At 36.5% G+C, this 13,952-nt stretch overlaps 1 protein-coding gene across 1 annotated transcript in view; it reads left to right on the forward strand.

Moving 5' to 3' along the window:
- Nucleotides 1-13,952, forward strand: part of MGAM2 (maltase-glucoamylase 2 (putative)) — a 106,676-nt gene that overhangs the window by 79,553 nt on the left and 13,171 nt on the right. The window contains 9 exon segments of the mRNA XM_011972033.1: nt 793-926; nt 1,208-1,242; nt 1,343-1,459; nt 2,043-2,191; nt 2,299-2,383; nt 2,796-2,852; nt 3,269-3,393; nt 4,602-4,690; nt 13,284-13,333. Coding sequence (XP_011827423.1) covers nt 793-926; nt 1,208-1,242; nt 1,343-1,459; nt 2,043-2,191; nt 2,299-2,383; nt 2,796-2,852; nt 3,269-3,393; nt 4,602-4,690; nt 13,284-13,333 — 841 coding nt within the window.

Raw genomic sequence — 13,952 nt, forward strand, 5'->3', positions numbered from 1 at the left:
TCTGTCACCTAGGCTGAAGGGCAGTGGCATGATCTCGGCTCACTGTAACCTCCACATCCCCAGGTTCAAATGATTCTCCTACCTCAGCCTGCTGGGTAGCTGGGATTACAGGTGTGCACACCACACCCAGCTAATTTTGTTTGTTTGTTTGTTTGTTTGTTTGTTTTGTATTTTTAGTAGGGACAGGGTTTCACCATGTTGGCCAGGCTGGTCTTGAACTCCTGACCTCAAGCGATCCACCCACCTCGACCTCCCAAAATGCTGGGATTATAGGCATGAGCCACCACACCCGACCCTCTTTACTCTTTAAATGACCTTTGATAAGCATTTTGAAGATAGTCTTATTTTGTCCAGCTCACTATTTTCAGGTGAATGCCTTTCTAACTTCTCTGAACCGTAGCTTCTTAACAGTAAAAGGAGTGTAAAGACACCTTTTCATGATGTTATGAGACACCACATAGGAAAGTGACCAGTATAATACTAGGATAGAGGAATTGTTCCATAAATAGCTATATTTCCCCTTACTCCCAACCCTTTCTCTCACTCCAGGGAGATAGTTAATTAATCAGATTTTTCAAAAATGAAACACACATTCTAGGTGCAGATATACCTCTAGTCTTGCTGTGGAGTTTGCTGGGATCTTTAGCATGGCTTTTAGACAACAGATTCTTTCTGGGAAGAAGTTATCTGACTCGGACCAAAGTACCCTCACCACCTCATGCTCCAAGCTGCAGTTACTTTCTGTAAAGGAATTCGTTTCTTCAATTCACCTCCTTGTTCCCCTCCCACCAGAGCTGTGCAGGAGGTGACAGGACAGCGAGGGGTCGTCATCACCCGCTCCACATTTCCCTCTTCTGGACGCTGGGGAGGACACTGGCTGGGAGACAATACAGCTGCGTGGGATCAGCTGGGGAAATCTATCATTGGTGTGTGGGCTCAATCCCAGGGGCCTGTGCTGGCACGGAGGGCACTGGAGTTTGTGCTGTTCGGCAGCACTGGTTATGTCTGTATCATCATCTAGGTGGGTGGTAAAATTAACAAGAACTGAGTTCTCTCTGGGCATGGATTTTAATTTACACCCATCTTTTAATATTTTCATCATGAATGGTCCAGGGCTTTCTAATGGGGTAAGGAAAAATCAGGCCAAGGCTTCACTCTCCTCCCAAAGTTCTCCTTCATCTAACACAGCTGTGTCTTCTCCTTGCAGGCATGATGGAGTTCAGTCTCTTTGGAATACCTTATGTAAGTCACATTCAGACCATTATTAATTGCCCAGTCAGATTTTAGTGAGTCAGCGCCTCATGATATTCCCACCTCATGCTCTCATTGTGCATCTTTTCAGACAGGAGCAGATATCTGTGGGTTCTTTGGAGATGCTGAATATGAGATGTGTGTTCGCTGGATGCAGCTGGGGGCATTTTATCCATTTTCCAGAAACCACAACAACATCAGGACAAGGGTGAGGCAGCAGCTCGTGCTCCATGTGTTGCGTACCCTCAAATCATAACTTCTTTTTAACCCCCAGGAGTATTATACTCATTTCCTGATAAAAATCAGAGAACATCACCAGAATCTTAATTTCTTGGAAAATCCACAGAGTTCAGAACTCTGGAATTATCAGTAATTTTTAGAAATATACCCTTTCTCATCTCCTGGAGAATTAGCACCCACGAGGAAAAGTTTTTATAGTTCCCCATGTGGCTAAAATAAAAGAAGCTCCCTTTGCTTTTAAGAATATTGAATTTGTATTTTACTCAAACTCATCCAAGATATGTTGGTGCTACACAGAAACCTCTCCCTCTACACATGTAGAGGGCCAGAGCTGGACCTATTCCAGGGACTTAGGAATCAGTGATAAAGAAGAGAAAGCAAGAAATTCTAATTTTGTAGGGTGACAGAGAAGGGGGAAAGGGTAGGCCAGGAATGAAGGGATAAGTGGCTTGTAATCTACATATTGAATAAATGCCCATTGATTCTTTTCTGATGCCACTGGGATGGAATGGAGAAAAGGTGATCCACTATATGCTCCTTTATCCCTACAGAGACAAGATCCTGTGGCCTGGAATTCAACCTTTGAGATGTTATCCAGAAAAGTCCTAGAGACCAGATACACCCTGCTTCCTTATCTCTATACTCTGATGCATAAAGCTCACGTTGAGGGCAGCACTGTTGTCCGACCCCTTCTCCATGAGTGAGTACAGTCTCTTTCCCCAAGCAGCAGGTTTAGGCATGTCTTGCAAATAATCCTCTGTAGCAGTCATAAGAGGATAGGTGAATTTTCCCCGTTTATTTTTTAAGGTTTACGGATGACAGGACAACATGGGATATAGACCGTCAGTTCATGTTGGGTCCTGCTATCTTAATCAGCCCTGTGTTGGAAACTGTGAGTTCTTCACTGTAGATCAGAAACCCTTCAATCACATGATCTGAAATCATGGGAAAAGCATTTTAAAGATCATCTGGTTTTGTCCAGCGCACTATTTTCAGGCGAATGCCTTTCTAGAACGTCTACAGGAGATCTTCTTCTTTTTTAAAAGATCTCTCTGTTAATGAAACCTTTACTACACTGACTGATTTCTCATTTTAAAATTTTGTCATATACTTTTTAAAAATACATTTTTTTCTGTAGTTTTGAGGAATAATTTTTCAGGATTTTTCTTAATAAAATCCCTCAAATTATTGCAATCACTAATACAATTTTCATTTTTTGTCTTAATTCTACAGAGTGTTTTGAAAATGAAAATGAAACATTTTTATTGAAATACTCATAATGACATGTCAATTTTATGTTTCAGAGCACATTTGAGATCTCTGCTTATTTTCCGAGAGCCCGTTGGTATGACTATAGCACGGTAAGAACTAATATATTTGTGAAGAACCAGTTTGGTCTGTGCAGCAGGGTGGAGAGGTGGAGAGGTCGATAGAGCCTTCTATTTCCAAGCACATATTTTCTAAGGCAATAATTTTGACCTTTTTAGCCTAGGCTTGTTTAAATGAAAGCATGTATAAGAGCATAGATGAAATCTGAGCACCTATATCTCATTGATGCTCCCCCCTCACCCTTGCCCTTGCCTCTCAACTTTTCTGGAGAAGCAGTCTAGATTTTCAATCTTAAGCAAAAATGAAAGATAGAGATTTTCTCTTTAGGTTTGCAGTCTTTTGCTGACTTTCTAACATGCTTGCCAGGAAAGGAAGGACTTGTAATTAAACATGCTCTCATTTAATATATTTATCGCCCATCATTTTTTGCCTGTATTCTCCTTTCTAGGGAACTAGCAGCCAATCAACAGGTCAGAGGAAAATCCTGAAGGCTCCCCTTGACCACATCAACCTTCATGTCAGAGGAGGCTACATCCTGCCCTGGCAAGAGCCTGCAATGAACACTCACTCCAGGTGAGGAGAAGAGGTGGTGTCTCACAGCCTCTTGCTATACCCTAAGGAGGAAGCCTTACAGGAGGCTGTCCCACCTTCACCAGGCATATGTGGATTAGAAACTAAATTGCCAAACAGCTTTACTGGTCAGATCCTGTGAGTGCTTTCTGAGTGGGACCTGGAAAAAGATGAGTTCATAAAGTTAGTCTTAGGGAGATATATATACACACACACACACACACACACATATATATAAAATACACACACACACACACACACACACACACTTTTTGTCTAGTGCTGTATCAAAGGCAAAAATTTTCCTGAAGGCAGAAAAATGTTTCTCTTTCCACACTATTAAAAAGGAATAGGGAATGTTAATGAGCTCTTTGCCTTGTGATCGAACAAGGACTAGGTAGGATTGAGTCCTTGTCCTATCCAAGGACTTAGTGCTCATTCCTGGGTCTACTTTGGTCAACTGAGGAAAGATATGTTTGTGTGTGTTGTGTGTGTACACACACATATATAAATTACACATATACTATGTAAAAATTTATAAAATCATTGATTAAACAGAACATGTCACATCAAGAAAGGTACATAAAAACATTAACAACTCAAAAGGAGAAAAGTTAACTTTCAGCCTTGTGGTGTAATGCATGGTTTAAATGAAAGAGAGCTTTGAGCTGGATCTTGCATAATGAATGAGATTTGAATGTACAAAGGGGAAAGAGAGATCCTGGTCAGATTAAAGCACTGAAGGTGAAAAATGGGTTGGATTTGGGAACAGTAAACTATCCAGTTTAACTGGAGCACAGGTAAAGGAAGCGATAAAATAAGTAAAACTCCAGCAGGTTAGGATCAGATCCTGGGGGATGGTGAATGGCAAGCCAACTACTTTGCATTTTATTCTGTGGCAACCTGGAAGTTACTGAGGATTCTCTTTTCAGGGATTTTCTTCCTATGAAATTAATATTCATTATATTACTTGTCTGTATATTTGATTTTTGGAATTTGAAGCTAAATCAAATGTTTTATTAAATTTTAAATGTTTTCCATTAACTTTTAGGTGTCCTGTATTTTATCTATTTTACCTGTTTTTAGAACTTTATATGCATATTTAATACATTTCTTTTATTTCTAGATAAGTAATGTTTTAACACAGTCCGTTCTTTATTCTTATAACCTACAATGTAGAGAAAAATAACTCATCTTTTTTTTTTTGGTAGTCGACAGAATTTTATGGGATTGACTGTTGCTTTGGATGACAATGGGAAAGCTGAAGGCCAGGTGTTCTGGGATGATGGACAAAGCATTGGTGAGTATAAACTTTCCAGGGTCCCTGAACATCACTGAGAAAAATCATACCATAGAGGCTCAGTATATAATTAGCATGAACCGAAAACCTCTCTCTGCCTATTGTCAATAAGGCAATAACATTTGGAGAATTTTTCCAACTTTTGCCTGCTCATTTATATTATCCTATAGTTAGTATAGATGGGGTACAGTCCCTACCTTTGTAGGTCCAGGAACTTGCTGTTATGCAATCAGTCAGGGATGATCTATCTCTGTATAACTGTCTCACTCTTGATTTAAAAAAAGTGTGGATGCAAATATCACGCTGATGGTTAATTCATTCTCATGAATTAACATGACTCTATTATTTGGGTCAGCCATCTATACCAGGCACCCTGTTCCTCACAAATAGGCCTGCTCAGGAGGCCATTTAGAGGTTAGAAAATTTCTTGGTGACTCGTAAATTGGGAATTAAGTATTGCTCAAAGGATACTGACATCAATGAAATACTACTTTGTATGCTTCCTTTCCCCACTAGAGGTAGGATATGATAGTTCTACTCTAGATAAGTGAGATTTGTCATTATAATCAGAACACCCTATAACTCCAACTTTTCTATAGAAATATGGACACACTGTTACCAGCTGACTCTCACTTTTCACTACTTATTACTGTGGACCAGAACCTTCTAATCTTGCAACATACCACATTTTCTGAAATTATAGCTTGTTTTTCACTACTAATACTTCTAGAGATTCCTTCTCTTTTAGGTTCCTTCACTATAAAGATAAGAAATTCTCATTAAAGGAGTAGATATTCTTTGTAACACATGTTAAAGATAGAAAATTAGAAAAAAATACAAGCACTTTTAATATTTTTACTGTACTGACTTTGGCTTTTATATTAAGAAAATGCTTAATTTTTAATATGGCTGAAAATGTTCTGCATATTTAATTTGTGAATCCTGTTTATTTTCCTCCAACATAATGACAGAAACATGTGTGAATGTTATTATTTACTTCTTATAAATACCATTATGATGATCATATTCTATTGAGAGGGTATATACAGGATGGTTTTGATTTTCATTGTCATAAATAACATCCTTTCTCTTTCTTTTTCTTTCTTTTTTTTTTTTTGAGTCTCACTCTTTCGTTCAGGCTGCAGTGGCGTGATCTCAGCTCACTGCAACCTCCTCCTCCCTAATTCAAGTGATTCTCCTGGCTCAGCCTCCCAGAGTAGCTGGGATTTCAGGTGTGTGGCACAACACCCACTAATTTTTGTATTTTTAGTAGAGATGGGGTTTCGCCATGTTGGCCAGGCTGGTCTCGAACTCTTGGCCTCAAGCGATTCACCTGCCTCGGCCTCCCAAAGTGCTGAGATTACAGGTGTCAGTCCCCGTTCCCAGCCCATAAATAACATCCTTGAGTGTTAACCATTGTTTCCATTTTAGAATATGTCCATAGAGTAGATTCCTGGAAGTGATATTAGTATCTTTTAATCACCTTTAAAAGAGTTGTGATTTATACAAATAAAATGTATCCATTTTAAGAATACAGTGAAGTTTTGACAAATGTGTACAGTTGTATAGCCACTACCACAATAAAGATGTGAAATATTTTTATAACCCCAAAAGTTCCCCTTTTATAGTCAGCCTGTGAATTCATCCAACTGTGGTTTGAAAATGCAGTTAGCCTACAGTAGTTGCATCTATACTGACCATGTACAGACACATTTTTCTTGTTATTATTTTGTAAACAATACAGAATGCCATGATTTATATAATGTTTACATTGGATCAGGTATTATAAGTACCCTGGAGATTATTTAAAGTACACGGGAGGATGTGTATAAGTTATATGCAAATATTACACCACAAAATAACTTACATTCAAATAATAATGTCAGATTCATTTTAATGGTCAAAAAATGAAACCACTGAAATATTCATCAATAAGTACATTGGTCAATAGTCATGGAATATTACCATGGAAGACACCATGGATTATTATTAGGAATAAAAAGTAATTAATTCCTTTTACATGCAACAGCATGAATGAATGTAAAAAGCATTTTGCTAAGTTAAAGATGCTAAAAATACAAAAAATAGTACATATTGTATGATTCTATTCACATAAAATCTAGAAAATACAAATCTAATTTATAGTGACAGAAAGCAGAACAGTAGCTGCCAGGTCCTGGAAGGAAGGATCAGGAGTGGGGAGAAGCTGGCTAGAAAGAAGTACAGCTGTCCTTGGGTATCCACAGGGAGTTGGTTCCAGGACCCCTGTGGATATCAAATTCCACAGATGCTCAAGTTCCTTATATAAAATGGTAAATTTTTATAATTTCAACTTTTATTTTAGATACAGGAGGTACATGTGCAGAATTGTTACATGGACATATTGTATGATGCTGAGGTTTGGGGTATGGATCACGTCACCCAGGCAGTGAGCATAGTAACTAATGGGTAGTTTTTCAACTCATGCCCCCCTTCCTTGTTACCCACTCTAATAGCCTGCAGTGTCTATTGTTCTTGTCTTTATGTCCATGTGTACTCAGTGTTTAGCTCCCACTTAAAAGTAAGAAAATGCATTATTTGGTTTTCTTTTTCTGTGTTAATTTTCTTAAGGTTGTGACCTCCAGCTACATCCATGCTGCTGCATAGGACATGATTTCATTCTTTTTATGGCTGTGTAGTGTTCCATGGTGTATATGTACCACTTTTTCTTTATCCAATCCTTTGTTGATAGGCACCTGTGTTGATTCCATGTCTTTGCAATTGACTAGTGCTGCGAGGAACATAAGAGGGCATGGGTCCTTTTGGTAGAATGATTTATTTTCCTTTGGGTACATACCAAGTAATGAGATTGCTGGGTTGAATGGTAGTCCTGTTTTAATTTCTTTGATAGATCTCCAGACTACTTTCCTCAGTGGCTAAACTAATTTACATTTCCTCCAACAGTGTTTAAGCATTTCCTTTTCTCTGCAGCCTTGCTAGCATATGTTATTATTTGACTTTTTAATAATAGAGGGTTTGATTTGCATTTCTCTAATGATTGGTGATGATAAGCATTTTTTTTCATGTTTATTTGCCACTTACATGTCTTCTTTAGAGAAATGTCTGTTCATGTCTTTTGGCTGTTTTTCAATGGGGTTATTTGACTTTTGCTTCTTGATTTAAGTTTCTTATAGAATCTGGAGGTTAGACCTTTGTTGGATGCATAGCTTGTGAATACTCTCTCCTATTCTGTAGGTTGTCTACTCTGTTGATAGCTTTTTTCACTGTGAAGAAGCTCTTTAGTTTAATTAAGTTCAACCTGTCAATTTTTGTTTTTGTTGTAATTGCTTTTGGGGACTTAGCCAAAATTTTTTGCTAAGACCAATGTCGAGAAATCAGACAAGACACAAATAAATGGAAAGAAACATTCCATGCTCATGGATTCGAAATCAAAGCAATATACAGATTCAACACTATTCTTATCAAACTAGCAACATCGTTTTTCACAGAATTAGAAAAAAACTATTTGAAAACTCCTATGGAACCAGAAAAAGAGCCCAAATAGCCAAAGCCATCCTAAGCAAAAGAAACAAAGACAGAGGTATCACACTACTCAACATCAAGCTATACTAGAAGGCTACAGTAACCAAAACAGCATGCATAGTACTGTTATAAAAACAGACACATAGCAATAGAACAGTATAGAAAATCCAGAAGTAAAGCCACATAACTACAACCATCTGATGTTTGACAAAGTTGACAAAAACAAGCAGTGGAGAAAGACTCTGTATTCAATAAATGGTGCTGGGACAACTGGCTAGCCATGTGCAGAAGAATGAAACTGAACCCTTACCTTTCACTGTATAAAAAAATTAACTAGAGACGGATTAAAGATTTAAATGTAAGAACTCAAACTATATAAATCCTAGAAGAAAATATTCCTCATGTTCTTCTTTTTCTTTGGTTATTTTAGCTCTTTTGTATTTCACACAGGTTTTTAAATCAACTTATCAATTTTTAACAACAAGACCACCTTCTAGAATTTTGACTGGGATTGCTTTTATTCTTAAGACCAATTTTTGAATATTTGTCATCTCTTTTTTTCCTCTATCTCTTTCTCTCATCTACTTACCTACTTATCTACCTATCTATCTCTATATAATTACCATTTACTTAGATCTTCTTTAATTACTCTTAGCAATGTTTTATAATTTTCGGTGTATGAATCTTGTACGTATTTTGTTAAGTATGTCCTAAGTATTTTAAGTTTTTGATGGTATTTTAAATAATATTTTAAATTTCTCCTAACAGTTTATGGATAATATATTATAATCCTATATTCACCTAATATGATATATGAGAGATATTTTTCAAATGGTTTTATTATCCATTTATGGGTGAAAACTTGCTAAAGAAAACATATGAAGGAATTAAACAACTTCTCTCTTCAAAGCTCAGTTTAGTCTTTGGACTTTCTTTTTAACATAATCTGATAAGAAACTCTAGGAGAGGCATGTGGTATTCTGAAATTAAATAGATCTAGGTTTGAATAGCATCTCAGTAACTTTCTGGTTGTATGTCTTCTGGAAAATTACTTTCATTTTGTTGTCTCCATTTCTTCTTTATTATCTACAACATACACCTATGTTGTCATTTTATGAGGATAAAATGATTTAACATACATAAAACATTCCTGGCACATGAGTTCTGAATAAAATGTGTCATTTATATGTAAAGTAAATAAAACTCTATTCTAAACATTTAATATGAGATACTTTACATTAAAATTAGCATGTCTAACTTACGAAAACAAAATGAAAATAAATAAGTAAATAACATAAAATTAGTGTGGTTAGTAAGATAATAAGACAATAAGGCACCCAAAAGTCAAAAAGAGGAGGTTGACCAGCCATCCTGGATTTCAAAGCTGTGGCAGGACTTGAGCCTTATAGGGGCATAATATACTATAGTGCCAATTTTTAAATTTAAGAACTGTATTTATTAAATGCACTTTAATATTCTTGTCTCTTGGGAAAGTACATTTTTTTTTCTCAAATTAAGCCTTTGTGAAAGATGAACGTTTAATCAAGGGTTTGCTAGGTGGGGAAGGAATGATAATAAAAGGAGTCAGTGCCCATAATGAGACATTCAACACTTTGGTACCTCAGTGACATTCTTGCCAATGGGACTGCAGACTATTTTATGTTGTCAGATCATGACAAGTACTTGGTGTATATCCATTCATCAATTGATGCACATTTGGATTGTTTCCACTTTTTGGCAATTATAAATAATGCTGCTATGAACATCTGAGTGTAAGTTCTTGAATAGACACACTTTTAAAACCTCTCTTGTGTACTATACATACCTGGGAGTGAAATTTCTGGCTTATATGGTAACTCTGTGTTTAACTGTTGATGAAACATCCAGCTGTTTTCTATAGAGGCAGCACCATTTTACATCCCAATCAGCAGTGTATGAGGGTTCTGATTTATCTTCTTCCTTATCAACATTTATTATCTATCTTTTTGATTATAGTCATTCTAGTGGGTGAAAAGCTGTAGTTTATTGTGGTTTTGATTAATTTATATTGCCCTGATAACTAATGTTGTTGAACATCTTTACATGTACCTATTATCCATGTGTACATTTTCTACAGAGAAATGATTTTTCATATGCTTTTCACATTGTAAAATTAAAGTGTCTTTATTATTGAATCATAAACAGTCTTTATAGAATTTAGATAAAAGTCCCTCATCTGATGCATGATTTTCAAATATTTTCTCTCGTTTAGCAGGTGCCTCTTTTGAGGCATAAACTTTTAAATTTTGATGAAGTCTAATTTATCTATTTTTTTCCATTTGTTTAATGTGCTTTTGGTGTTATAACTAAGAAACCATTGCCCATTACAAAGTCCCAAGGATTTGCTACTAGGTTTTCTTCTAAGAGTTTTATAATTTTAGCTCTTACATTTAACTCTTTGGTTCTTTTTGAGTTAATTTTTGTATATGGTGTAAGACAGGGGTCTAACTTCTTTCTTTTGTGTGTGGATTCCAATTTTCCCAGAACCATTTGTGAAAAGACTATTATTTTCTCATTGAATTATTTTGGAATTTTTGTTAAAAATAAATAGACCATTACTGTGAGGATTTATTTCTGAATTTTCAGTTCTATTGTATTAATCTACATGTCTATTCTTATGTCAGCACTGCATTGTCTTGATTACAGTAGATTTGTAGTACGTTTTAAAATCAGGAAGCATGAGTTCTTCAATTTTGTTCATTTTCAAAAATGGGCCTTATTTTAAAGCAGGTTTTCGCAACCTCAGCAATATTGACGTTTTGGGCTAAATAATTATTTTGTGATGGTGGCTGGGCTGATTATTACAGCTGTTTAGCAGCATCTCTGCACTCTCCCCACTTGATGTCAAAAGCAAAGTTATCTTCGAGATAACTACATGATCTCTAAATATTGTAAAATGTCCCCAGAGAGGCAAATTTACTGCTGGTTGAGGATCAATGTTTTAAGAGAACATAGAAAGTCCTTCGATACAGGTTTAACTGATTAGAACTAGATGAGTGATGTCATTGCAGGTTAATAACATCACAATTAGTATGCAAAATCAACCCTCTATGAGCAATATGTTTCGAAAATGTAAACAAATAAAGCCATTTCCTACAAAATTTTAACTTTCTGTTACAGTATATTTTAGTCTTAAGGTTAAAAGTTAATAGTACCTGAAACTTTCAAACTTTTAAATTTTTAAGGAATTTTTATCGCTTTTAAAAATCAGACAGGCTTAAAAATTCAAATTTAAACTACTAAGATACAGTGTAAGTGTAAGTGTAACTTAAATGTTCTGTTAACAGACTTGGAACCATTTATTTAACTTTTCCTCACATAAGGTGATATAATGGCTAGTTCAAGGATAATCTTAAAAAAACATGTTGACAGAATCCTATTCTTTACAAGTTTTTATTAACTGCTAGAAAAGATTGTAGTGTTTGCCCAGGTTACATTTTCTAGCCAAGACTAAATTTTAAAATATGGGTTGTATAATTGCTTCCATAAAAGTGGAGGTAATTTAGAATACTTAGAGAGTGAGTTGGTTTGGAAGAGAATATGTTGGAATACTGACAAGAGTTGGAATGTTGAGAAGGGCCAAGAACAGAACATGAAGTGAAACTGACTTTTAAGAAACAAGGAGTTATAGGAACCATGTGGGAAGAAGATATAAAGGAAGGAGTATTTCAAAGGAGAGGTGTGTGGTCAAAGTGACCTAAAAATCCTGAACAATATTAGGAGATATTTAGATTTTATATACTATGTCACTGGTGACTTAGAAAGGGTCAGATTCCATGGAAAAAGGAAACACAGGAGCTGGAGTTTAGGAGATGTAAGATTGAATTATGAGTTGGGTACACAGACATAACAAGCAAAGGCTACATTTATTTATTCATTTATTTTTATTTGTTTTTATTTTTTGAGATGGAGTCTCGCTCTGTCTCCCAGGCTGGAGTGCAGTGGCACAATCTTGGCTCTCTGCAAGTTCCGCCTCCTGGGTTCATGCCATTCTCCCACATCAGCATCCCGAGTAGCTGGGACTACAGGCGCCCACCACTACACCTGGCTAATTTTGTTTTTGTATTTTTAGTAGAGATGGGGTTTCACCATGTTGGCCGGGATGGTCTTGATCTCCTGACCTCATGATCTGCCTGCCTTGGCCTCTCAAAGTGCTGGGATTACAGGCGTGAGCCACCGTGCCCAACCCAGCAAAGGCTACCTTTTTAAGATGTATGGTAATAAAAAGGAGACGTGGTAGTAGCTTGATATAAATAGAATTAAGTAAAAGTGTTACCAGAACAAAGTACTCTGGAGCATAAATGTAGCTTGAAAAAGCAGAGAAGGTATAGGGAAGAACTGATGGAGTAAATTCTACAGAGGCAGAAGTGCTTGGAATCTGGAGCACTGTGGGAGGATGAGCTAAGGGTAGGGAGAGAAGAATGGTGAAGGTGAAGATTGATTATGATGACTTCGATGACAGTGAGCAATCAATTTTAAGTACTTATTCTGCACAAGAAGAATGTTATGTGCCTTACTGCCATTAAGTGGGTACTATTATCTCCATTCAATAGATAATAAAATGTTAAGTAACTTGTCTGAGGTTGCACAACTATTAAGTACAAGAGTTGGGATTTCAATACATGTCTACCTGACTTGGGAGCCTAAATTCCTAACCACCTGCCTCTGCTTTATCATCATAGTCTTTAACATCATAGCTATGTGAACTCCTATGACTACATGCTTGCTGTCTCGTACAGAATAACCAAACAGTAGTCTCCACACTTCAGCTAATCTAACCTTAGTTCAACCCAGAGTCTCTTGCATTTATAATCTTCTGACCTCCCCAGCAAGGTACCCATTTCTGTTTGCACATCCCCACACTAACATGCAGTGAAATAGTCTCTTAGTCACTATCTTCAGTACTCCTCAGAGAGGTGACAATCATCAGTAACTGTGACCCCACAGAGATATTTTCTGACCATGCTCAAGATTACTTGCTGCAATTGAAGCAGTTAGTAGTTGTTTATTCTTTTCTTTTCCTCGTTTGCAGATACCTATGAAAATGGAAATTATTTTTTGGCAAACTTTATAGCAGCTCAGGTAAGACTAATTTACTACATTTTATAAATCTTTTCCCAGTTGTCTACAGATTAAACATTACAGTCAACTGTGTAAATGTAATATCCCACATCTTAATAGGAGGTTCTTCTTGCCTTTACTTTTATAATCCAGGTCTGTTGTCCTTAAAATAAGGAAGAAACAATCCTTATTTTGACAGTTTTCCAGCATACCATCTCTATGAAAAGAAACTTGGAATTCATACAATGCTGGGGAAAAAATGGGGCCTTAAATGTATAACATGTTTCCCAAAGATGAGAAATTTACTGGCTGATAAATTTTGAAAGGAAAATGCTATATAAGTTGTTAATTATGCAATAATGCATGAAAGACCTCAAAACCTTAGTGGCATCTAACAATAAGCACTTACTTGGCTCATGAGCTTGCAGGGCTCAGAGGATCTGGGCCTGGTTTTGGCTGATCTTTGCCAGCTCACATACATCTCCAGTCAGTCTTGGTTCTATTGGGCTGTTTAGATAATCTTGGCTGTGTATTCACATATCTGGGGAGGTCAGCTGACTCTCATATGGCTTATCATGGCCTTGTGGGAAGGTCTAGGCATGGCTTCTTCATAATTATGGAAGAGGGCTAAAATAAAAAA

The sequence above is a fragment of the Mandrillus leucophaeus genome, unplaced genomic scaffold, assembly GCF_000951045.1.
Source record: "Mandrillus leucophaeus isolate KB7577 unplaced genomic scaffold, Mleu.le_1.0 Scaffold1260, whole genome shotgun sequence".
Classification (NCBI taxonomy): Eukaryota; Metazoa; Chordata; class Mammalia; order Primates; family Cercopithecidae; genus Mandrillus; species Mandrillus leucophaeus.